General features: G+C 36.7%; 1 protein-coding gene across 3 annotated transcripts in view; it reads right to left on the bottom strand.

The window, feature by feature from the left end:
• Positions 1-653: 653 nt before the first annotated feature.
• Positions 654-25,694, bottom strand: part of LOC115451008 (bifunctional heparan sulfate N-deacetylase/N-sulfotransferase) — a 111,831-nt gene continuing 86,790 nt past the window's right edge. For 2 of the 3 annotated variants that reach the window (XM_037443711.1, XM_037443712.1), the window contains exons 11-15: positions 23,204-23,424; positions 16,664-16,819; positions 8,404-8,520; positions 6,101-6,283; positions 1,980-2,202 (exon numbers count right to left, since the gene is read on the bottom strand). In XM_037443711.1, coding sequence (XP_037299608.1) covers positions 1,980-2,202; positions 6,101-6,283; positions 8,404-8,520; positions 16,664-16,819; positions 23,204-23,424 — 900 coding nt within the window. Of the gene's footprint in view, positions 2,203-6,100; positions 6,284-8,403; positions 8,521-16,663; positions 16,820-23,203; positions 23,425-25,694 lie in introns of all 3 variants that reach the window. The other variant, XM_037443710.1, reaches the window with a different exon arrangement.

Genomic DNA, 25,694 nt, shown 5'->3' with positions numbered 1-25,694 from the left:
TGTTATCTTCGAGAAATGTACGTGGAATGGTATTCTGTAAGCCAAATTTCTATAGTCCTAAACATGATGCGTTGTGTTACGTGCTTGTTACACACTGTCAAAATAACGTGCGGGATACAGAATAAGGCCCCAAAATGGCCAATTAAATAATATTTACATGGCTCGTAGCAAATAATAGGGTTTACAGATCCCGATGGAAGATTCGAACGTGGGTCGCCGATGTACGCGCGGTGCATTTTAACTGTTACATTTAAGGGTGGCTTGTGGAAAGTTAAGCTAAAAAGCGTATCGGATATCAATTCGAGTGCCGATTTGACCTTCGTGATTTAATACTTTCACTCTTCGGGTTGCCATATTTTTGCGATTATTGTGCAGTTCAGTCGCCATAATCGGCCTCAACCGAATTTGTTAGTCAAATTCATTACCGCAAGTCGAGATAAAGTAAAAATAATCACAAAATCAATTTTAATATATACCACAAGAACATTAATATCCAATGCTATATTCAAATATCAATTTTTATTTTAATATATTTTTTCTGTATTTCTCTATCTATTATTTTTCATCAGGAGAAGAGTTTTTACATATTTTAAGTACCGACAACTACATTAACAAAGAATAAGAAAATGTATTTATAGGTATAATGTAATTCATTTTACAAAACCAGTCCCCTAAACGGTGTTTCGCCAATAAATGATTTATATAAAAAATATAGCAAATACATTGATTGCGTCGTCATTGATATAGGTTCGTTTATGTATAACGTCATATTCAATACGTATTGTATATTCATATTAAGGCTTAACGGTTAACTGAACGAAAACATGACAAACGATTGTGTACTTGTTCGTGTACTTGGAGATGCAAATGTTCCAGAAACATTGCCGCTCGTTATTACAAACTAAACGTGTTCAAACAGACTAGCACTTTGTTCCATTCACATAAATGAACTTTTAAATTACGGTACAATAGTAAACAACACCGGTGCCGCGCGTCGCGTATGGCACACTAACCAATGTTTACATCAATGCTATATCAGTACGAAATGTACAAAATTAACTACATTACACATTGCATCAGGTACTTACATTGTTATAAAAACAAAACATAATAAAATAAGCGTGTAACGATGGTCGGCAATATATTGGAATGAGATGTTTGAAACAATTTCAACGTCGGGGCGAACGCGTTCGCTCGCGGCAGGCAAGAAAACTTCGCCCGGCAACTTGGACGTCACGAAACAAAACCATACCAACTAATAACGAACAGATCGACGAAACTACTAACGAATAGCACCTAAACCGACGGGAGGTGGCCCCGCCGACCGCCACACTCCGAGACACTCCGTGACACTCCGAGACACTCCGAGACACTCCGCGACACTCCGACACACTCCGTGACACTCGGCACCACGGCCGCCGCGCGCCTCACGTCACCAACTTCGGACGCGCACACTGGCACTATACAGTGCGCCGCTCCACGTAACGCGACTACACTCGCGAGTTATCACACAGTTTCCCATCGGAGTTCGTCGTGATGTACTTAATGTGATGCTAGATTACAAGGTGGTATACGACACGTGAACGCTTCAGGCAAACACCAACCCTCACGTCGGGCAAGCAAAGTCGAAATTGTATCAGTTTCACTGGGAACACAGACTCGATACACTACACTCTACGTTACGAGAGTAAAAAAATTAAACTAAAACGGACGCCACGGCCGGCGGAGCGGGCGGCGTAGAGTCATCGATATCACTCGTTCATAACGTATCTTACAAGAATGTATAGACAGAGATATTATATCAACAGACACATTCTCACATGGAAACACTTCGTAAACAACAATATGGACGTCAGCAGTTCGCAACTGCCGGTCGCCGCGACCATCCTCGGACCACGTCAAGGTATGGCCACCACGCAAACTTTGATCAGCCTGCGCGTAGTTTTCTTTCGTTCCAACCTTAAAGGTTGTATGTAATGCTATCCGTTGGAGGATAGTTCATCTTTGAGCCACTGCGGGACGGGCCGGCCGATCCTCACGAGGAGTTTGGACAGCGCCGTGTTGTGTGGCGTGTAGTACCGCTTCAGGAACTTGGAGGAGCGCTCCTCCATCGGCGGGTATATGCGACCCTTGGATTTGCCGAGACATTTGGTTTTCTCGTTGCCGACTGCTTGACAGAAGAAACCTTTCTTTGGATCGTACCTGTAACAATAACGTTTTATAAATCACGTTGTACTTATTTGAAGAGTAAATAAAACTTTATAATAACAACATATATATCAATTTATGATAAAATATGTTAAGGCAAATCGATTTTAAATCCAGTACATTCAGAACTATAAAATATGGTAGATTAGGTTACATTTAGGTATTGGATCATTGGCCAGTCAGGGCCTAATGTAATGACAGTAACAGGTCATCACCCCATATAACAATCCCCGGGATAGTGTCAGGACAAAGTAATGCAATCTTTAATTCTTTACAAGAAGAACAAGTGAAAGACGGAAACAGGTACAACAGTACAAAGTTTTTAAGCAAACGGGAATTTGGAAGATCACTAAAGCAATTATAATTTTAACGGAATTGTTGCCAGGTTGTATGGACGTATGCAATTACGGTGACGGGTGGTGCGACATCAGAATCATCCTAAACAGTTCCTCAGAGCGCTCCCCAAGGAATAAGCGATAAAAGTTCTAACACGACCAAAGTTACCCACTAAAAAGTAAAGTAACTCGGAATGAAGGTACGTTTATAATGAATATCGATGTTCTTCTTATGTTTACATGTATTAGGTCGGTTTTTCAATAATTTCATCATTCATATGAGTGAGTGCCGGAGTCAGCAGAGCGCGGCTCGAGCCTCTTATTGGAAGTTCTAGTAACGCACATTAATATTTTATTCATCATTCCCATTATGTAGATGGCGGTTGCCATCTGACCCCTGTGATTTGATTGGCTAATTCTCGAAAGGGCAAAATTCTTTGGTAAGTAATAGGGTGATATTTTCGGTCCCCGGTTTTGGCCGGGGCGAAGGTAAGTAATGTCAAATGGATCGAATTAGATCTATATGGCTATATATGGTTAAATTCCTTCTAATGGTTTCACAAATATATTTAATTTTCGTGTCATGAATGTCTGGTTGTTGTAGAATTATTTATAAAATATTAAAGGATTGCCTCCAGTTATACTGAAGATTTTCTACGACAATAATTATGATTTATAATTATAATTCTAAGAGAGCATTAAATTTTGCATGTAGCATAAATAGGACATGTCGGCCGAATTACAGAAATCCTACTTGAACTGATATTTATTGCATTTCAGTACGGCTCATATCTTTCCTCGAAGCCATTTCTTATAACTTAACCACATTGTTCTTGCCCAACGATTATCACTTAATGCCAATAGGTGACCCGATTTCCGCCAATCACATGCAATGAATTATTATATGCAGCTAATTCTATTTCAAAACACACACACAAAACCTATTCACCAAGTTATCTTAAAAACACAAAGTAGACAGTAATTCAGCGTCATTGCAATATTCGACCCGCAATCTCAACGTAAGCGCACAAAATTATTCAATTCCGAAGATAAACGCTGGGAGTGGTTTAAAAGACACTAGCGGGCAGCTTATAGTTGCGAGCTATCTGTTTTATGTAGATAGAAGGCATTGTGCTCCGTTATTAGCCCCCGCGACTTAGTTCTCTAAGCAGTCGGGCTCGAGTTTAACGGGCTATTGTGTCTAAGTTATCGTCTATTGCACAGACACCACTGCCCTTACTGGCGAGTATTGAATATGTGTATAGCACTTGCTTACTCAGAATATCTATTACCCTTTTTCCTGGCGTATCGTGTTTATGTGGAAATGTGTGCGTGCCCCGGGGTTTTAGGTCACCGTGCCGTAATTACAACTCTGGATATTTTCACTAGTTTTCATAAACAATGTGTGGGATCATTGATGAGGGTTTAACTTTTGTGTAGGCGGGCTCTAAATGTAACGCGATTAAAGCAATATTGAATCTAATTTTGGATTATTATTGTCTAAAAAAAAAGGCGCGCCGCGTCAATGCCAAATTTCCAAAACGATAAAGTTAAGGCATCGACTGTGCACAATCTAAACACATTATCTAGTTAAATCAATTAGAGTTTTAAACAGCACTCGCCCGCGCTGATCAAATTTTCCGAGTGAGCGGTTTCCAAAGCTAATATATTAAATGTAACACAATAAATATAAAAGGCGCTTATCAGCACAATTTATGGACGTCGCAGGTCGTGCGAAGCTCTCTTTACAGACACACTGGGTTTAATTTACTCCTAACGATTCACATGCACAAGCATGTTCGTATAATTAACAAGTGACACTCTCTTACACGCGAGACGGGTGTTGCACACTACCAGACAGATTCTACCCAGATAATATTGGTTGTCTTATGTTTAATATGTATTCTTAATTTATGTGCTTATGACATGAATTTGAAAATATACATTAACTTGGAAGAGATCTATAGTAAATAGTTTTGTATTTAATATGTTTTTTTACCTCATGAAGATGTTGTCTACTGTTAATATACTTTTTAAATAATAACGGCCGATTATAAATAACTTTAAGTAGAAGGAACAATAACTTATGGTTCGAATTATTATATTATATTTGAAAAGCTTATCCCCAATTTTGCAATTTAATTTGAATTCTCAGCAGACCTAAGCCAATAATTAATTACCATTTGCATGGAAAAATCATGACAATACGCAAATTGACAGTTTACGAATCAATTCAAAATATTTATTGACAGGTACACGACACTATTGGTACAAGCATGGCTCGAAATCTATGGGAAACGATACGCGGTCGAGGCAGTTGCGGCGGGCAGGTCACGAACAACGCATTGATGACGCGAACGGCGGCGGACCAGCGCGGCATGCGGCGGGAGCAATAAGCGTCCGTGTCGATCGGACGGGGGTAAGACAGCTTGCAGTATGGAAAACATACGTATGTAGTCAGTGGCGGATTTGCAGTCCTAGCTGTTCTATGCCATGTGGTGCCCCTTTCTCAGCACCCAAAATAGTGATTTAGGAAGATTATAATCATAAGATACACGAGCATTTAATACATTAAGATACTTTGCATTTGAGATATTTCTTGTTGCCTTTATTGTCTGGCCGCCCTAGGCCTGGGCCTACTGGGCCTTAGGGCAAATCCACCACTGTGTGGAGTGGCGAAGGAGATATAGAAAAACGTATTGTTAGTAAACCATTTGTATTATGGTTGTTTATTTCGGCTTTACAAATCGGTATTTAAAGCTTATAAGTTATTGTTTCTCTGACATAAGGGTTAGATTTCTCTACATTAGGTGGTACTTTTTGTTTCAAAAGCAATTATTTTAACCGTTCACATTTATGTTTGTTATACGAGGGTTCTTTTGTATAACTAAACTAAATGCCAATGTTGATGTGTATTGTTCTATACAAATACATAAAGGTCAATATTCCCGTTGGAAAATCTATGCATAATATTCACATTCGTATTCAAGACGATCTAAAATGACACATCAGCGACGATGTGACACTTCAATTTGAATCTTGCTATAAGCAAAAAAGGATGAAATTGCGAAATTCTGTGAAGTTTGTTATGCACGCGCTTAAAATGCCTTACAATGTATTGATACTTAATATATAGTATTGGAGGATTGACTTTGTCCTGACCTGGATTTGGAAGTAATAGTGCGACGCAATAATGGTTTTACAATAATACGGGTCGAAGTGGGCGATCGCCTTAGGCAGAGACAGTAGAAAGCCAGCTGAGACCGTGGGTGCGCACTCAGTATTAGAGCAGAAATGTCGATATACAATTGTATATCAAGATAAAATGCATGATTCATAACGTGACTGCTGACCATATTCCTGACAATATCTATCAATGCTTATAATAAGTATATTAAAATACGTTAGATCTGTTATTGTCTTAATGCCCTAAATTCATAAACACTTCGAAATTATTTTACTAGAAATGAATATAAGGGACACGGTATACATTGTTTTCAGAGACCGAAAGGATAGAGAGCTAGTTACTCAATACCATAGTTGCTAAAAATACTTACTTGAGCAATTTATTGTAGTCGATGTGCGGTGTGATTTTGAGGAACTTCTGCAGCGTGTTCATGACGGTGGCCGGCTCGGAGCGCAGCAGCGAGCCGTCGATGATGTGCAGCTGGTGCACGCTGTACTCCGCCAGCCACCGCTCCAAATAGTGGCTGTACTTGCCCGGGTTCAGGCACCGATTCCTAAACAAACATGGACATTTGGTCTGTTATCTAAAGTATTGTATCAATGGCTTTTTCCTTTCCCAGGGGTACGCCGAAGTGTTATATATAAGAGAAGGCAAGCGTATTGCCATTTATCAGGCTCAAATTCAAAACAAAGTTAATAAGTATTATACAGTAAAACCAAATACTTATTTATCGACATGGACATAGAACCTGAGACCTCAGCACGGCAGGACGATACAACTATGCTAACAAGGCAGTCTTAAAAAATATCATGTAATTTTATTTTTGGCTGTAAACCGTCTAAGGATCCAAACTGACAGCCCACATATTTCAGTTTCGAAAAAAAAATACTTAAAGTCTCTTGCGGGAACCAAAATGTGTCTGATAACCATAAAACAGATTTCGAATGTAGTCACAACTATCGTATCCTGTTAAAACCAATCATAGGAAATAAGACATGTTTTCATTTATAAAAGTGAAAATATGACGTAAAAATATAGATGTTACCTCGTTAATTTATCATTAAAAAACACGATAAATTTCTTGATGACATCATTTCATATGTAGATCAGAAATATCACCAAATGATACGGCGATGTTGGCTGTATGGCGTGCATATTAAATGTCAAAAACATACCGCCATGGTTTACGACAATAGTTCCTCTTGCAAAAAGTAAAACAAGGCTTGAACAAAAACTTCTACACCTACACAATGATTTATGTATCAGACTTGTACGCTTTCTGAATTATCGACCTCTGTATAACCGGAAAATAAGTCTAACGTTGTTTCCTAACAAACTCTAATACTTGTTTTTTTATTATACAGAAAAAACAAAATATTAAAATCCATATTCCACTAACAGACAAACATTTTACGACTATTAGGCTATAATCCTATACACACGGTTATTAATTTATTGATTTACAAACGGCATGCTCGACGCGACCCCATTTATCACTTGACGCTATATTTTACACAGATAAGAGCTACTAATCTTGTAATTTCGGTGCCCATAGGCTCCCGAGCCAACATGAGTAATATTCGCCGTAATAAATTCCCGTTTCTATAGAGCCTACGCACAAATAAAAAAAAAACGAGATCACGCTGCTCGACGTATAATGCCTTATTACGTTTTAATATTGCTCAGCCGCTGGTACGGGTATAATCGATCGATATAAAAGCAATTATTGCGAGTTATTCGTAAAGTTCCATGCTTATTGGTCCTCCTGGTGGATTACCGAGGCCCAATAATGTTTGCTTGTTTATTTATGTCCCAATAAGAAGTTAAGGAGCGGAATAAATGAATATTGGGCGGACGTGTAAAATCGCTGATAGGTTCCGAGTGACAATACACTCGACCCCGTTACGTGCTTAAGTAATTCGCTTTCACACTTAGAGAGGTTATGTATAGTGCAAACAGCGTTTGACGCGACATTAACTTTGTTTATACGTTATCATCACTTTATTTAGCTTCATACCGCTAAACGATGTAATCCTACCAATTATTTGTGTTTTAACATACAATTATTTATTTTTCTATTTACATGTTGTGATTTCACTAGCGCTGCACACTTAAAAAGTATAGTTTTATGCATTATAACAGAGTATATCTTTGCGATCAAATTCTTTTGAAAATATTAATTTTATATTTAACTAAAAGAAGCGTAACATAGCCGTATGTATCAAACGTCAAGCGTCATTATTCTTTATCAAGGTATACAGCGGTGATTAAGGTCACCCATTCCTAGTTATTATTTATATCCAACCCTCACACGACTGACTTCTGACCTAACAAACGATAAACGTCAATCAACATATTGCTTTCCAGTAACACGATAGTTTACGTAATGTATTAACGTACATTTATATGGTTTCAGTGTGAGTCGATCAAATTCACAGTCAAAAAAATGTTACGTCCATTAGCGATCAAAGACACGTAAATAAAATATTAAAAGGCAAATATAATTTTGTTGCTCAAGGGAATTCGATCAAGCGTCGCATTTCGTTTTTCCGCTAAATTCCATCTTTGGCTAGCAACAGAGGTAATTTTCTACGCAAGTCTATGAGTATGTCGGCCGAAAACATGGCGTGTTATCAAAGGAAAAATGTTAAGTATAATAATAAAAATTCTTACCTCAAATCCCTGAGAGGTTTCGGCGCGGAGTCGTTCGCCGTGATGACTGTGTGGAATGTGTAGTTGTTGGCGACGGGGTCACCGTGCGACCGAATGTGTTGGTACCAAGAGTACGCCCTGAGCACAACACAAACATATTTATTCGCAACTGTCCCAACGTTAGCGTCAGTTGATACACTTTTTTATCTTGCCTTTACCAAGTTACTTCGACTGTAACGAAAGATAAATTTATAGCAAGCGAAAATACGTAACTGATAACAGGATTTGTACAGTTTAGATTCTAAACTTTAGAAGTACAATTTGCGCTTTTCCAATATGGGACCATTCCTACCTTTGATTTCATACATTATTCTATATAATATAATGGTAAATATTACGCAAAAAGAAGCCATTCTGCGAACGCACGCACCGTAATTCCCGATGACGTCACATTTGGATATTGCGTCTATTCTGTTCCTTGACATTCTCCCCCCTTCTACCGAAATTTAAAAGCTTGTTGTTTTTTTGCCTGATTTTAACAATTCCTTCTGTGCTAGACTTTATACTGCATAAATATTTGATAAAAGTAAAGAACAAGAATGAGTCCGCTATCCAATTGGTGCGTATAATATTTTGAAAATACATTTTGTAATTCCGTAAGTGCACGGTTCAGACAGGTTTGTCGCCACATTAATGGTTTGGCTCGGTTAGAATCGTAGATGATTATTATACAAGAATCCGACGTGGAGTGCTAGCTTTGCTAAATAGCGACCACACAGATGCTATTGCATTTCAATTCACGGTCAATGATGGCTGAATGGTTAAATTCACTTTTGCCCAACTCATCCATTTTCATTAAGGCCCGGATTGCATCCACATTTACCAAATAGTATCTTTGGGCAGTAGACCAAATCTTCACGGCTTAACACGACCACCACCAACACATGAATCATCTGTTTGTAGGCCTAATCTATATAAATAAAAATGAATCACTGAAATGTTTGTACGCGCATAACTTCCAAAAGGCTGCACCAAATTAGAAATATTTTTCTTTTATATATGTTCGTTATCGTCAGGAGAAATGTTGTATGAAAAAAAAATAGCAAATAAACAATAAAACCTTTTATCCCGGGAAAGTATGTAGCGGGACATTTATCCCGGAAATCTCCTTCACGCGTGCGAAGTCGGGAGCAAAAGCTAGTTCTTGATAAAAGAACCTTAATGACACCAAACGGAATTAACAATGGAAATACAATTTCCTTAAACCTGATTAACAGAAACAAATCCCTACGGATTCAATAGTTCGTGATCTTAAAGGTTTAGTAGACGTAAAGAGATTTATTAAAGTTGAAAAGTGTTCTTTAACTTCATCCCAGGTCCCTGGTTAATTATAATTATTAGAGACGTTAATTAATATGACAAAGCAGCCATGTTTAATCTCGTCTTAACTACTTAAATGTTATCATCCCAAAAGGTCGATGGTTTATGTGAAAAAGTTATATGAAAGTCAATAAAAGGTGATATGATAAAAATGAATTCGAATTTCAATAACACGTAAACACTTAAAACACAACGTCTTTGTATACGCATACATGGGAACACGCGATTAAATATATTTAAAATATTATTCCTACCATAATACAATAATAACATATGACTTGTATTATATATTGCCCACTGCTGGGCATGGGATCTCTTCTACTGCTGAGAGGGTTTAGGCCCTAGCCCACCACGCCGGCCTAGTGCGGAATAGCAGACTTCATATACCTTCAAAATTCTTATGGAGAATTTTCAGGTGTGTAGGTTTCCTCATGATTTTTTCCTTCATCATTACAGCGAACGATAATTGACAATCAATACGCATGTAATTTCGAAAAGTCAGCGGCGTGTGCTTTGTTTATTGAACCTGCGGCCTTCGGCTCGGCACACCGTTCCATTCCCAACTAGACAATCACCGCATCTTACCGCAATATCTAACTTCACTTCTTGCAGTCATTTATATTCCGTAACTGACATATTCAACATTTGAATACAATGACATATAATATGGTTACGGTGTTGACGTGTAGTGTAACAGAGCGATGGATAATCTCCAAACCACTGTGAAATCTAGCTGTCCGTCGTATGTAATACTGTATAAGCATTGCAGCTTATGCGTACCGTATTGTGAGACGGGTTGTCTTGTCCGCGTGTGATCATATAAACCATTGTCCGGACGGTTTGAAGATTTAATGGCATTTATGTACTGTACGATGTTATTGTTCTGATACTAACTCTAGGTTCCGTCTCAGGATTGTTGTAAAATGTGTTTTCGGATTCGATTATAATCTACGCCATATCGAGTCTCTTACACTTGTCCTAAATTTCGTAAATAAAATATCTCCGGCGGACCAATAAGTGCACTATTTGCATATCATCTCACTCCTGCGGGCATACAAGTGTTCAGTTTGTTATGCTTCTTGTTAGTGTGCACTTCTAAAGAGAAAACTACAATGACAAAGATATTTGTGGTTTATAAAAGTATCACATTAGGACCGGCGCATATAATATTAACAGCGCAGAGATTTTTTACTGACAAACTATTATCGAAATTGTCTTCAGTGAAATAATATTCAAAATCCAATAACACAACAATAAATTGTATTACATAGTTCGGGTTTTAAAATTAGTATAATCATGTAGCAATTATAACACGAAGCCAAATATATTTGAACTTTACGTTTCCAAAAACCAATGTATAATGTAACATACTAAGCATATACCCAATAAAGGGCTGAAGTTTCGTGGGCGTGTCGAGGCGTACAAACAGACACTCGGTTTGTTCGACCAACAGTGATAATTTGTACACCTTTTATCGAGTCGCGTGTTGACTCAAGTATTTGTATGGGACACGCTGTTTGTTAATTAATAACGGCCAAATGTAGGAGGATCATCAGCGGGTTTTGACCATGTGATTTAATTAGTGTAATTGGAATTAAAGTGACGCGATGGTCGGCTGACATGTAAAATTGCGTGCGTGTGTTGTGACTGAAACAGGGAAGTTATGGATAATACATTCTAGAAACTTGGACCACTCAATTGTATTTTTTTTTTTGTAGAAACAGGGCAAACCAGTAATTATGTCACGCCTAAAATTATCAACTGTAATACCAAATTAAACAGTTACCGACTCTTACGGACTCTGTCTCTGATAATGTTTTTGTTATAGACACGTTAAAACCTCGTGCAAAATATTATAGTTTAATCTCCTATAGACTCTAAGTTACATTCATTGTATTTCTTGTTCATAATACCTTTAGAAGTTTAAAATAAAAAGTCTTTTATCATTTTAGCTGACAGTATAATTTCAACGCGATCTTAAATCATCAGTTATAAGATTTGTTTACTGAAAACAGGATACATACTCGTTAATATTTGTCGGCTTAGTTTATATATTATCAAAAATTTTACATATTTCTAATATATAGCACGTAAGCAAAAACTTTAATATTCTGCCGTCTCGGTTTTCGTGATTCAAGTGGCGGCCCTGAACTGAAATGGCCCTCCTTAGCATAAATACGCCTACGGCCTACAAAAACGACATTGTCCTTAAGCGAAGACAAGTTTTAAAGAGTTGAAAGGTGGCATAAATGGTTGGTTCAAATGAGAACTATCGCAAAGTTAATTATTCAAATCTGACATTTATTTGCGTTCCAATCAGAAGCCGGTTGAAGGGCAGACGGTCGTGAAAACGCTCTGTCCCGCCTCATCTCTAATTATATTACGAGTTGAACGGAGATTGCTCCTGGAATTAAGCCGCCTTATTTCAATCAATAGATACCAAAACGGTATTAAGATTTCGCAGATTGAAAGCGGCTGATTGGAGCGGTTCACAATATAAAACAATACACCAATTACGTTGGGGCTTAGTGTTCAATATTGTTTGTTTTGGTAATTCTATTCAACAGAAGATTTCATGTCGAGTTGTATCTCCTTCCATTTTTTTTTATTTTAAGAGATTTTAGTTATTTTACCCCATCACAAAAAGTCGGATGTAGGTGAGAATATATTCAAAAATTAGAACAAAAATTTTTATGCAATAGTACAACTTTATACTTTTCAACACCAGCAAGAAAATGTCGAATGCACAATGAGCAAAAGTGACAATTACGCCTTTTATATTCATCTCAGTTAAATTTGCTGTCACGCACAACGTCAATAACCATATACACGAAAAACATTCCATAAAATATGATGTTTATCCGTCGTTCGAAGTTTAAATATGATCACAAATAAATTTACAAGACGGTATTGAATATTTGAAACGAGCAAACAGTTCACATTAGCATAAATATTTGTTGATTCGCACAATATCATGCGACAGTGTGTAACAAATTCGACAGAGCAATGCGCGCGGAACACTTGCCAAGTTGGCTTCTTGTAGATAACTGTTAGCTGGCTCAACGTTAGATTCCACGTGAAATATGCGTTATTTAGCACGCCTTTTCATTTGTTTACCGGTTACTGAACGTACGTTTGTGTTTCGGTGCGGCGATATACCGAATTGGATCAGCGGACTATATATATCTCTAAATGTTAGTAGGAATCCCAAAGCAACTGTGGGACAAAACGAGTAGGTACTATTGGAATATTTTGTGATAAAACTATGTCTCTTTACCTGCCTATGGTGGTAGGTCTGAATATGTCAACATAAGCCCTAGCCAGTATCCCTGCAGGAGGAGGCGTATAAAATAATTTAAAACTCATAAATGATCCATTTAATTGTCAATTATAGCTCGCTTTAACGGTAAAGGAAAAAATCATGAGGAAACATACCTGAGAAACCTCCATAAGAATTTTGAAGGTATGTGAAGTCTGCCAACCCGCCCAGGGTCTGCGTAGTGGACTAAGGACTTAACCTTCTCAGTAGTAGAGGAGGCGCGTGCTCAGAACAGTAATATAGGGCTGGTATTATAATAAAACTAGCTTTTGCCCGCGGCTCCGCCCGCGTTAGAAAGTTTTTCGGGCTAAAGTATTCCGTTATAAAAGTCACGCTATATATTTTCCCGGGAGCCTATGTTCTTCCCAGGGTCTCAAACTGTCTCCATAACAAATTTCATCTTAATATGTTGGGTAGTTTTTGAGTTTAACACGTTCAGGCAGTCGGATGCAGCGGGGGACTTTGTTTTATAATATATTTTTGTAGAACTTTTTAAGAGGAACAATCCCGTCATACATCATTGTTGCATAACTTTAACTGTTTACGCAGCGCACGCAACGGAAGCCCTCAAAACTAATAAATTTTCTCCGTTTTTGCAACATGTTTCATTACTGCTTCGCTCCCATTGGTCATAGCTTGATGATATATACCCTATAGCATTTCAAAAACAGAGTGCTATCCAACACAAAAATATTTTTTTCAGTTCGATCTGATAGTTTCTGAGATTAGCCATTACTGCTCCGCTCCTATTGGTCATAGCGTGATGATATATAGCCCATAGTACTCCACGAACAAAGAACTATCCAACACAAACATATTTTTTCAGTTTGAACCGGTAGTTCCTGAGATTAGCCATTACTGCCCGCTCCTATTGGTCATAGCGTGATGATATATAGCCTATAGCACTACACGAATAAAGAGCTATCCAACACAAAAAGAATTTTTCAGTTCGAACCGGTAGTTCCTGAGATTAGTCATTACTGCTCCGCTCCTATTGGTCATAGCGTGATGATATATAGCCTATAGTACTACACGAATAAAGAGCTATCCAACGCAAAAAGAATTTTTCAGTTTGGACCGGTAGTTCCTGAGATTAGCTATTACTGCTCCGCTCCTATTGGGTATAGCGTGATGATATATAGCCTATAGCACTCCACGAACAAAGGGCTATCCAACGCAAAAAGATTTTTTTAGTTTGGACCGGTAGTTCCTGAGATTAGCCATTACTGCTCCGCTCCTATTGGATATAGCGTGATGATATATAGCCTATAGCACTCCACGAACAAAGGACTATCCAACGCAAAAATAATTTTTCAGTTTGGACCGGTAGTTCTGAGATTAGCCATTACTGCTCCGCTCCTATTGGGTATAGCGTGATGATATATAGCCTATAGCACTCCACGAACAAAGGACTATCCAACGCAAAAAGAATTTTTCAATTTGGACTGGTAGTTCCTGAGATTAGCGCGTTCAAACAAACAAACAAACAAACAAACTCTTCAGCTTTATATAATAGTATAGAAGTATAGATGAAAGAGAAAAATAGGTAAAACTTTCTGTTGTGTCAGTTTAGGATTCATTGTAGTAACTGCAACTATTGGGTATCATCTCTCGTCGAACGTCATTGTTTTTGAATGAACCGAATTTTCTACCGAGTTTCGTCGCTTTGTTAAATTTAAAAAAAAAACAAACGTTTCAAACAAAAACAATTTCGTCTAAGAATTGAGAAACTCACTTGTTAGCGTCAGTTTATTTAAACGAGGAAAAGTTTGTACTAATGTCCACAAAAAATAATGCATGTCATTGTTTACTCACGAATCCAACTACGTAGTTTCAGATAAGTTTCAGTTAATGGTTTACGACCAGAGAATATAAAGACACGATACATACTATAAATAAATAACAATATTGTAATAATAAATCACGGTGTATACAACAGCTGATTAAGACGCTAGAGGTTACGGGACGATTTCCCACATGAGTTATTTGATGTGCATACTTGCACCGGATCTGGGTATTGTGAGAGCAAATTCTTCACTATCTCATATTCACAATGTGTGTTTGACTGATTTTATAATGGTATGTAAACTAAATTTAAGGGTATATTTAAGGGTTTGGGTAAATGCTACTCATAACATAAATGTATAACATGAGCAAATGCAAAAAATATATCCTCCCAAACAAATGATAATATCTACATGATCCGTTCAATACGACAACTGACAAATAAAATTTACTTGAAATAGACCCTTAATAATCTAAAATTAGTGGCCACATGTAGCTTTTACAGTTCTTACTAGATGTAACCACTCTATTAAAAAGTATGATTTACAAGGAAAGGAATTCCGAAGGATCGATAGAGAACAAAAAAATGTCCTAAGCTTTGTTAAAAATCGTTACTAATATAATTTGTTTAACATTTTCGAATGGTTAACCAATCATGCATAGACAGTTGGTTACACGTAGATGAAGGTTGTAGACAAGCAGATCATAAATTAATATAGAAGGAACAAACAGATCCCTACGCGGGCGGATTAGAGGCGAAAGCTAGAGAAGAAATATCGATTAATATCAATATGCCTTTAGGCAAAACATACTCCAAATACACGGAATTGTCGCAATTCAATAGTACGGGCCGTGTTCCATTACATGCTTATGTATATACGCGTGATATACCTATGTGCGTGGTACAGAGGTTCTTAGTAGGCCAGTTTGGCATACATAGTTTATGTCACCGTTGAGTGTATTGTGTCGTAACTCGCAACTCTCTTGGTGTGATTACAACTGTATAGTTAGTAAGTAACTTTACAATTGTACACAATTAAATAACTTTTGTTCATACGAACTAACGCAATAAATTAATTATTCAAATCCATTCTGGAAGGATCGATTTTTGGAACCGCTTTTCTGAGTTATGTTAATTACGTGTATAAACGGTTTCTGCAAGCTCACAAGCACTTATTACTAGGGCTTTACGTGGCAAACGTAGGGTTTTTTAAAATAAATATTGCAAACAAAAAAGATAATAAAAATACATATACCTATTAAAAGAGTTTGAACCCAAGTATTAAACTATAAGTTTTAAATGCAATTGCTACAAAATTTTATTTGCTTTATAGTATAAACCTGGTTGTGTTTGTTTAGAAATGTAACGATTCCCTTATGTATAAAAGCGATGAGCCACCAATCGATTGATTCAATTTTACTGCGATACTGAAATTATAAACTCCTATTGTTATGGCTTTTAGAATGAACAATATATTATAAAGTTTAATTAAGATCATCGATAAAATCTTATTTATATATAGGTATAATTGTATAAAATGAACGAAAATAATCCAATCGTCGGCAAAATATTCTTCGAGTAGTTGGGTGTCTAATTTCAAATAATTCTTGGGTCAACCCAGCTGGATGCTAGTATTTTATAAAATACCAAGGTATCCCTTTACATAACAATAAAATCTCATACCAGTTTGTAACTATTTTTCTGATTACATCTATATTGATATCATTATGGATTAGATGCTATTTGTTTTCAATTTGTTTACGATTTTAATATTTAAATTTCTTCAATGGACTTACCGTTTCGACGGAGATATAAGTATGGCGATGATCTTCGCGTTGGGCAGGAGCGCGTGCGCACGTCGCGGCACCAAGTCCCCGTCGAAGTACGTGGCGGACTTCTCGAATGTGATTTGAGTTGTGTTCGTTAAACTTGGCGGGAAGAAGTTCAGGTACCTGTGCGAAAAATAATTATTCTTAATTGGACCTAATTAACGATAATTCTGAGATAGCTTTCTTTGTGCTAAACAAGAATTTGATAGGCGGTTTCCGTAACGTAATAAATTTAGCAAAGTCGCTAGTTAATTTTATTTCTAATTATTAAAATAACACAGATAGAAATGTTGTAAAATTAACTAATAATCACTTTAAAATGAGAAAATATGAGTCTATATTTGTATAGATTAGTTTATTCGAAAGTTCACAGGTTAAAGTGTTTATGGAAAAGATTTTCAAAGGCCGATTAGAGCATATAGGCCACCACCAGATCTACGTACTGATACATATAGCCTGACAATTATTATAACGCTATACATAACTCTTTGACCTAAGTGGCATCGTTTGATCCATTGTAGTGTTTATCAACGCCTGCATATTCGTGAATTGGCAATTTTACCTTGAAAGGTAATCGTAGTTGGCTAACCTAACCTTTAGCAGTTGAAACTAGTATTATCGCGTATTGTGTCGATAAAGTGTCATGTTAAGGTTATAGCTTGCATGGATATTTCGGCCTTTAAAATTTAATACGACGAAATTTTAAAGGACGAAATATCCCTGCATATTAATTATTTTTACCTTTTTTTTTCAACTGCGAGAACTAATCACTAACTAGACGTGAATTTAAATTCTTTACTTGTCAATACTTGTTTAGTTACCCAGATTTAAGGTGAAACAAAATGTATGAAAAATGGACCTTAAGCTATAACCTTAATCACCTTATACAAACTGCATTCTGACGAAATATTACAATATAACCTTAAAGATTAGTTACGAGTACAACAAAATTGTTTAATGTATGGACCTTTTTATTATTTACTAAGCCAACGACTAAGTCTGTGTGGAATTTAATTTGCATTATGTACCCGCTTTCCATCGTTGAAATTTTTATAGCCTATGTTACCTGGAGTTTCGCTTAATATATAATAATCAAATCTACGTCGAAATGCGTTAAGTAATTTTTCACGATGCGCGAACAAATGTATAGACACTGTTTTTTTATGCCTAGATCTCCATTTTAGCCTTTATTAAAAGAACATCACACGGGCGCATAATGGTTCATGAGGTTTCGGCTTGCGTGTTCACGGGTGACTGCCTGATTCGCATCAATCTTACTTAACGGTGGATTTTGTTACGTTCCGAGCAATACATTAGATACTACGCACGGTAATAACACACAACATATATTCTATAAAATAATATTTAGTGGCAACTTTAGAATACTCTTCAGTAAAATATAGCCTAAATTAGAAACGACATGCCACACTAGCACCAACCAAATCCAATCCAGTGTGGGCACATAATTGCAAGATTTATTAGTGTATAGAGGCAATAATAATAGATTTTCGACAATCAGTAGGTGGTGTGCGGAGTGTGCACGCGCGCTGTGTACACAAGGAGCGTGCTAATCCATCCCGCAGCGAATGCGGATGTTAACATCGCGGTAAGCGGAACGCGAATATGTTCTGTGCCTCGCCTTAAAGCCTCTATGGAAATACATTTTCAAAACCATACTTAAACATCGATAAGTACTCATGTTGTTAATCTGGATATTAATTTCGGTTTTATTGCTACGCTATGTCAATAGATTTTTGTTTCTTAATTACCCTTTCTCTCTGGTTCTTTGTAATATTACTTTAATTTTAAGAGGAAACTGTTAATTACTTACGAAATTATTATTTGTACTAGAAACAAAGATTTAATTAAATTAGTTATAATCGAAATTCGACGAACTATTTTCCGTACAGAGAGGGCAAAGGAATTTTAACTCATACTGCCATATATGTACGTGATTTGATTGGTTAAAACGTTTCGTATCAAAAGTTTTCAACTTTAATTTACCTCCATAACGGGAAACATGAAAATATTACTTTCCTTTATGTACATTTACGACACGGTGCGTTTCGATTCAAATAATTTCGATTTTATTCCTTGAATGATGATTATTAAAATTTTTACTTTTTAACAAGATAAACTTGTTTTAAACCTCGATATGTGCCTAACTCAAGTTTGCAAAGTTTGATATTAATCCGATATGTAGATTCTCCTAAAGTAGCAGTAAAGTAGTAGTAAAACTACGTTTGTATAGAAACTTTAGCTTGCGGTAGACTGTTAATTAGTGGCATGAAGTAAAGGTACCAATGTTTTTGAAGAGCACACCGCAACACCCTGATTAGGGTTGCTACATTTATTTTACACGAATAAAGTACTAGTGATCATTGAAGACGTTAAAAATTAGATATTTAAAAAAAAGAAATAAGGTTTTACAAATAAAATGGTGAAGGGATCTGATTTAAATTCGACACACTAAGGGACAAATATTAGATTAACTTTAGGGTACATTTTATTCGAATAAAATACAATTTGTTTTTTTTTTAAAGGGAAATGACTTTCACGCGCCCGTGAAGCCGCAAGCTATACCAAGAACAAATTATTGTTTTTTTTTTTTTTTACATGGGTACGAGAAAGTGACCCACCCCACTGCACCTGACAGTACATGGAGTGCGGTTCAATAGAACGTTGACTGACGAGAGATGATTAGCCTTCGACAGTCGACACGATTATGCCCACTGCACCTGACAGTACATGGAGTGAGATCCAATAGAGTGTCGACGGACGAGAGATGATTATCCCTCGACAGTCGATACAATTATGTCGGCTTCTTGGAACCGGATATACAGAGACTAATCCCGGAACGCATCACACTTACATGGGCCACTATAGCATGTTTTAACACCTTGTGTACGGTGGTCGCTATCCGGGCGGATATATAATGTATATTACCACCAGCATATGTTAGTATTTAATTAACTTAATTATTTGGCATAATTTTAACGATGAAATTATCAACGTTAATAAAATTTATTAAAACAATAATATTGTTTAACATATACGATAAGCCTAGCCTTTATATTGGAACAAACAATGCTTTCTGTGTAATTATAGGTATTGTAAAATCATAGTTTTTGTATATGAGAATTTATTACCTTGATTCTATAATGATTCTATAATAATTCTATAATGATAATATACCTATGGTATATTAGGAGTGTCGACTCAATTGTGCACCCCCATCCCATATGATTAAAGTTAAGAATATGCAATTTGCCACCTACATTCGACTTTTCGAATCATAAACGGGAAGCATTTGAGTTTATCGGACTAAGTTGATAGCCTCCGCATTTTGTAGAGAACGACATCAAGCGATATCAATTCGGAATAGTCGTAAAACCAAATGAGAAATCCCGTCGACGACTTGATAATTTCGGCAATAGTGAATATCACACATTCGATTACGTGATTTATCTTTACAATAGTTTTATGACTTTATTTTACTTATATTTGAGGCCGAAAATCCAACTTTTAAATGATGGCAACGGATCAAAATCGTCGCAATCAAAAAACCCATAACGTAAATAACATCAGAAATATAATTATATCCGTCAATTACATACACGTAATATATTATTATTTTTTTAGCCCATAATGTTTGCACCGCTAGGTAAGTAAGTGCTTTCCTAAAATAAGTATATAGTATTATGGGATGTATTATAGGTAAATTGCGGTGCAGATTTTTTCGAATTTTAGTATTAAACAAAAGTTTTTTCATATTGAATAGTGCAGCAATTCTAGTGAAAGATCGAGGATAGTAAAAAAAAAAACCAGTACCGTCACTTTTGGATGAATGGTCGGACGAACATATCGAAATGTATGCCGTTTCGTTGCGAATGCCTGGAGGTAATATTCGAACATTCTTGACATAGTATCGCGGCATGTCGGAATTTTTTACCCGCGGACTTTCCTCAAAACTAAAATTACTATTTAAATATACATTCATAATATCCAGGCTGTCTCATATCTCACGCCGCAGAAAAAGGGCAAGCTTCCCGACTTAACCAAGGTAAGAAAATATTATGAAAAATGCGAAGACATTTTAATGCGTCGCGGGAGTGAATGTAAGAAACGTCTTAAGTCGCGTTCACATTATTGCTTATCTTTAATGCATTTGCAGTGTACAGTCGGTTTAACAACGCCGCCGCGGCCGCCGTTCGATCTCGATTATTACCATCAAACGTATAAAGTAACACTTTCCGATGTTTTCACAACAAAATCCAACTGTTATTTTAAAATGTAAATTTGTGTTGCAATGAGTTCCACTAATGGTTTGTTTGTTTAACACCTAAAAGCTTTATTCAGTGGATTGTTTCAATTAAATGCCAATGTATATAAATTTGTAACTAATTCTAAAGGTTATTTCTATTTGCGTAATTAAGATATTTATATAACGAGTAATCCTTTGAGATAAAATTGAAGGTCGGCATAAAATATATATTAAGGCATTTTAACTTTCTATAGTACATTTTTTTATGTGGTATATTTGTTAATTTACGTTTATGTAAAAATAACGTTCCAAAATTAGTTACAATAAAAAAAAAATATTAGTACGCAATGTTCCAATTTACTGTAGCAATCTTGAGTCAATTTTAGACATGTGTGGGCTCGGTAGAAACACTTTCACCTACATTCGGAATCACATCTTCCAATTAATTTGGTTCAGATCGATAAACAGGTAACCATCCCGTGAGACGCGCGGGCCTACGCTCCTCGGGAATATATTTCAATACGGCCGCTAGAGCCGAGGCTGGCTGCGGCACGGTTATCTCTATCAAATTCCCCAGTCTCGCAGGACGACGTCAATTATTTTAGAAAACCGCGTAAAATTCTACGCTTCGCGAAAATTTAATTAAATTAAAATAGAACTCGGCGACTGTACTAACGAGATGGTGCGCGGAACAAAATCACGTTTACTCTTTAAACATACGTGGGCCAGTTTATTGTCTGTATCGCGCGGCATACTAAAAATGGTAATTAGTTTTTTATATAAATCCCGTGCAGATCCTCCAGATAAATTAGAAAGGGGAACTGGCAATTTAGACGTCACAGCTTTTTTCTCTCCTTTGTTTTAACTCTAAATTGGAACGTGATGGAATTTTTGTATGAGCGTCGGAAACATATCGTCTACCTCATTAACCCAAATGTGGTACCGTATTTGATTTAGACAATGAGTTGTTTGATGGCTGATGAAATTAATACTGTTTAAAGAATGTTTTATGGCATATCTCTACGTTTTATTGCTGTTATTATTCTGTATCCAAACCATTTCGTTGGAACGGGGTCACAATTATACCTAAATTGAAAATGGACATTACGTCATTACTTTTTAGGTTTCCTGTTTTGCAGTACGATTGTAAATAACAATGTGATTCCAGTCTGAAATATATTTGAACACAAAGTAATAACGTACCGATAGCAAATAAGAATATATATTATGTACAAATAAATACAGCATTATTGTATAATATGATAACGTTATACGCAATTAGGCACGTTGGATGCTAAACAAAACTATACCTGAATAATCTTTAACTTTTAACATTGTTTGAATTTACGTCCAGAAATGCAACGTGGACTTTAAATATAGCATTGTTGTTTATTTTTAATGTTATTTTCGTTTATTCTATTTAAAGCGTATTACAGCGTGTGCAAATACAGAACATTGGTATTAATATTTAATATCGCTAGATAACATGCACGGTGCTGCGCTATGCAGTACTTTGTTGTTCAAAGGTATGATTGTTGCTAGTACTGTATGGGAGATCTTGGAGCTTACGTCAAACGAGTGTCAAGCTCGTCTCGTCATTCAGTAGCACGAATCTTTGATATAACAAAAAGTCTTTCCCACTAATGTACATGTCAGATGACGGCGTTAATTATGCAGTCCGTTTTTGCGGACGGTATGCCACAGACTGACAGTTGATTTGCACGTTCTGAGGGAATACGTTATGGTATTTAAGTTATGAAATATGAAACGTGTTTAATATCTTTTGTGATAGAACATACAATATAATATATGTCATCTGGTAGTAAATACCTTTAATCTATACATTAAAACGTGAAGATAAAACGTAACCCTTTTTAAAGACATTGTGCGCACGGAAGAGTGCGAGATTTGACATGATTAAAGTTCATATAGGGAAGGAGAGCAGAAAAATAAAATTTATGTGTAATATGTGTTACAAATATATACGACGGTAGAATTTAGACCACTAGATTAGGTTTACTAAGACTTTATTTCATGTACAAAAGTTTAAATCGTACTGGTATTAAATATGATGAGCTATCTAAACGTGTGCTAGCATAGTACACATACACCACTAACTGTATCATATTTTGGATTAACAAATAGGTTAGACCATTATGACATTTTTATTCCGGAACGACATTCACGGAGGCGGAACCGCGTGCAAGTACTGAATTAATAAAACCATAACTAAAATGACTTACCAATCCAGCCCCTTCAAATAATTATTATTGTTGAAGAACTGGAGCTCTTCGTAGGTGGTAGGGCTGGGCAAGTTCGGCGCCAGCGACGGATGCATCGCCAGGAAGGTGTACAGCGCCGTGCTGCCGGTCTTCTGCGGCCCGATCACCAGCACCTTGGGCAGCGTGCCGCACCACTTGCTCTTGGACCAGATGCGCCTGTGACGGATGTCGTCACACGGGTTCTGGAAGCAAACAATTGCTAGAATCGCTCTAATCTACGCTTCGTTAGTATCTGGGGCACTGAGCTAATAGATTAATGGAACAATGCCCGGTTTGTAGTGTGTTTGTTGTTTTTATTCTGTGCGAGATAGTAAAGAAGGGGCGTACACTAAGACTTTTAATGCTACGTACTCAATTCCGTTTTAAGTAAAGTTATATAAAAAGTAAAAATAAAATTGAAATGCATTAGGTCTTTCGAGAGTACGGAACTCGTGCATGAACTGGAAACATTTCTACTACTGGAGTACTTAGCAAGTTTAAATTTGTTTTTTTTTATTGCAAAAGATTTTTATTTGGTAACTAATATAAAATATATAATGCTGTAAACTCTCAGCGCGCATTAAGCAAACACAGAAACAAGAATTGTCTTTCAATTGTTTAAATCAGCCACTGAAATATTAACGGCTTTCACATTAAACACTACACGACTGTTAATGTTGAATCGACATTGAGGTAAAGAACAAATAGAAACACAAAACATTCGATTCCGGCGTCAACATTATCGATCACTGGATCTGACAGTGTACGAGCGTTAATTCTCGTTTATAATTTAAATCGAGAGCTGAAAATCGTCACGCGCGATCTCCATTGTCGGCTGAGGCTGTGTATAAGGTTTATCGCATGATATATACGGCTTGTATCAGACGAGCCTAATGTTCTGATCCCGAAACACTAGATGTCCCTTTGTTGGTGCGACACCGCGACACCACGACACACATTCAAAAGATTAATGACTCATCCGAGACTCAAAGCGAAACCTACCGACCCGCGCTCAGTGTAATTTATACGTACAATAACTGAACTTGCCGAAACTATTCAAATCCTTTCGTGTATCGCAAACTAATTCCGCTTTAAGGCGATACCTCAAGGTCCATTTTCATACATTTTGTTTCACCTTTAATCTGGGTAACTAAACAAGTATTGACAAGTAAAGAATTTAAATTCACGTCTAGTTAGTGATTAGTTCTCGCAGTTGAAGAAAAACGTAAAAATAATTAATAATCATGGATATGTCTGCCTTTAAAATTTCGTCATATTAAATTTTAAAGGCCGAAATATCCATGATTATTAATTATTTTTACGTTTTTCTTCAACTGCGAGAACTAATCACTAACTAGACGTGAATTTAAATTCTTTACTTGCCAATACTTGTTTAGTTACCCAGATTAAAGCCGAAACAAAATGTATGAAAATGGACCTTGAGGTATCGCCTTAATCACAAGCATATATTTAAAATAGTGAAACACGTAACAGGCGTAACTTTAAGGAACCGAATAAAGTCATCCACGCGGAAATGGGGAGAGCAAACTGCCAAACTGTTAGAGAAAGTTAATTGATACGCCGACAATAGGGACCCGGCCGGGGGTTTCAAATGGTTACGTTTCATTTTATTTGCATCAAAAGACTGGGTGAAGTTTATTAAATAGAAGCATTGATTCCCCGATAGATTCGCGACTGGAACTGTCAAAGCCAAAGATCCTGTGAAAGGAAAGGGCTACGCTGTGACATTCGCTTTCCGATTCCATTCAAACTTATCGCGTTTTATGTTCTCTATTAAAGCAGACACGGATGCTCTTCAATGACGTTCTACCGTCGTTTCATACCTGCACTTGAATATGGCTAGCGTAAAAATGCGACGAATAATCACGGCTCCAAATAGCTCGGACATAATTGTAGTAAACTGCGGCGCCTTAGTTTCGTAATAACGAGCGTGCATACGTGTATGTGTGGCGAGTTGATCGATTGCAATGCATTATTCGCGCACGGCGCTATCTATTTCATCGCGCATGAACACCACAGCTGTGTTTACCGTCTGAGATTAGTTTGTTAAAATATCTTGTTCCAATGCATTCTTCCGCAGGCCGTTTGTTACTGTAAACGTACATTCGTTTTCTAATTAGACAATTTGTTTGTTTAACGCGTCTCGGTGTTGATATTCGAACAAATGTTTCGTTTGTATTGCAATCGTTTTAATTCAGCGTAGAATTTTGCCCAGAGACTAGCAGCGCTAATAGTCGCCAGTATAATTTTCTTTAATTGGAAGTCCCATTCGAAAATAAACGCCTTTGAGTGCGATATTCTCTTTTATGCGACGATGTCTCCATTTTAAAGTATTTGTTTCTGTATAAAGCGAAAAGTGGTACAAGTTGTATTGTAATTGCAAGAAACGAAATGTCGTGGCCGGCGTTTATTAGACATAGAATTAGTTTCAACTATGTGTAACTGAAAACAT

This window comes from Manduca sexta, chromosome 26, assembly GCF_014839805.1.
Source record: "Manduca sexta isolate Smith_Timp_Sample1 chromosome 26, JHU_Msex_v1.0, whole genome shotgun sequence".
In the NCBI taxonomy this organism is placed as follows: Eukaryota; Metazoa; Arthropoda; class Insecta; order Lepidoptera; family Sphingidae; genus Manduca; species Manduca sexta.
The sequence above is the reverse complement of the archived record's forward strand: the minus strand, read 5'-3'. Positions and strand labels throughout refer to the sequence as shown.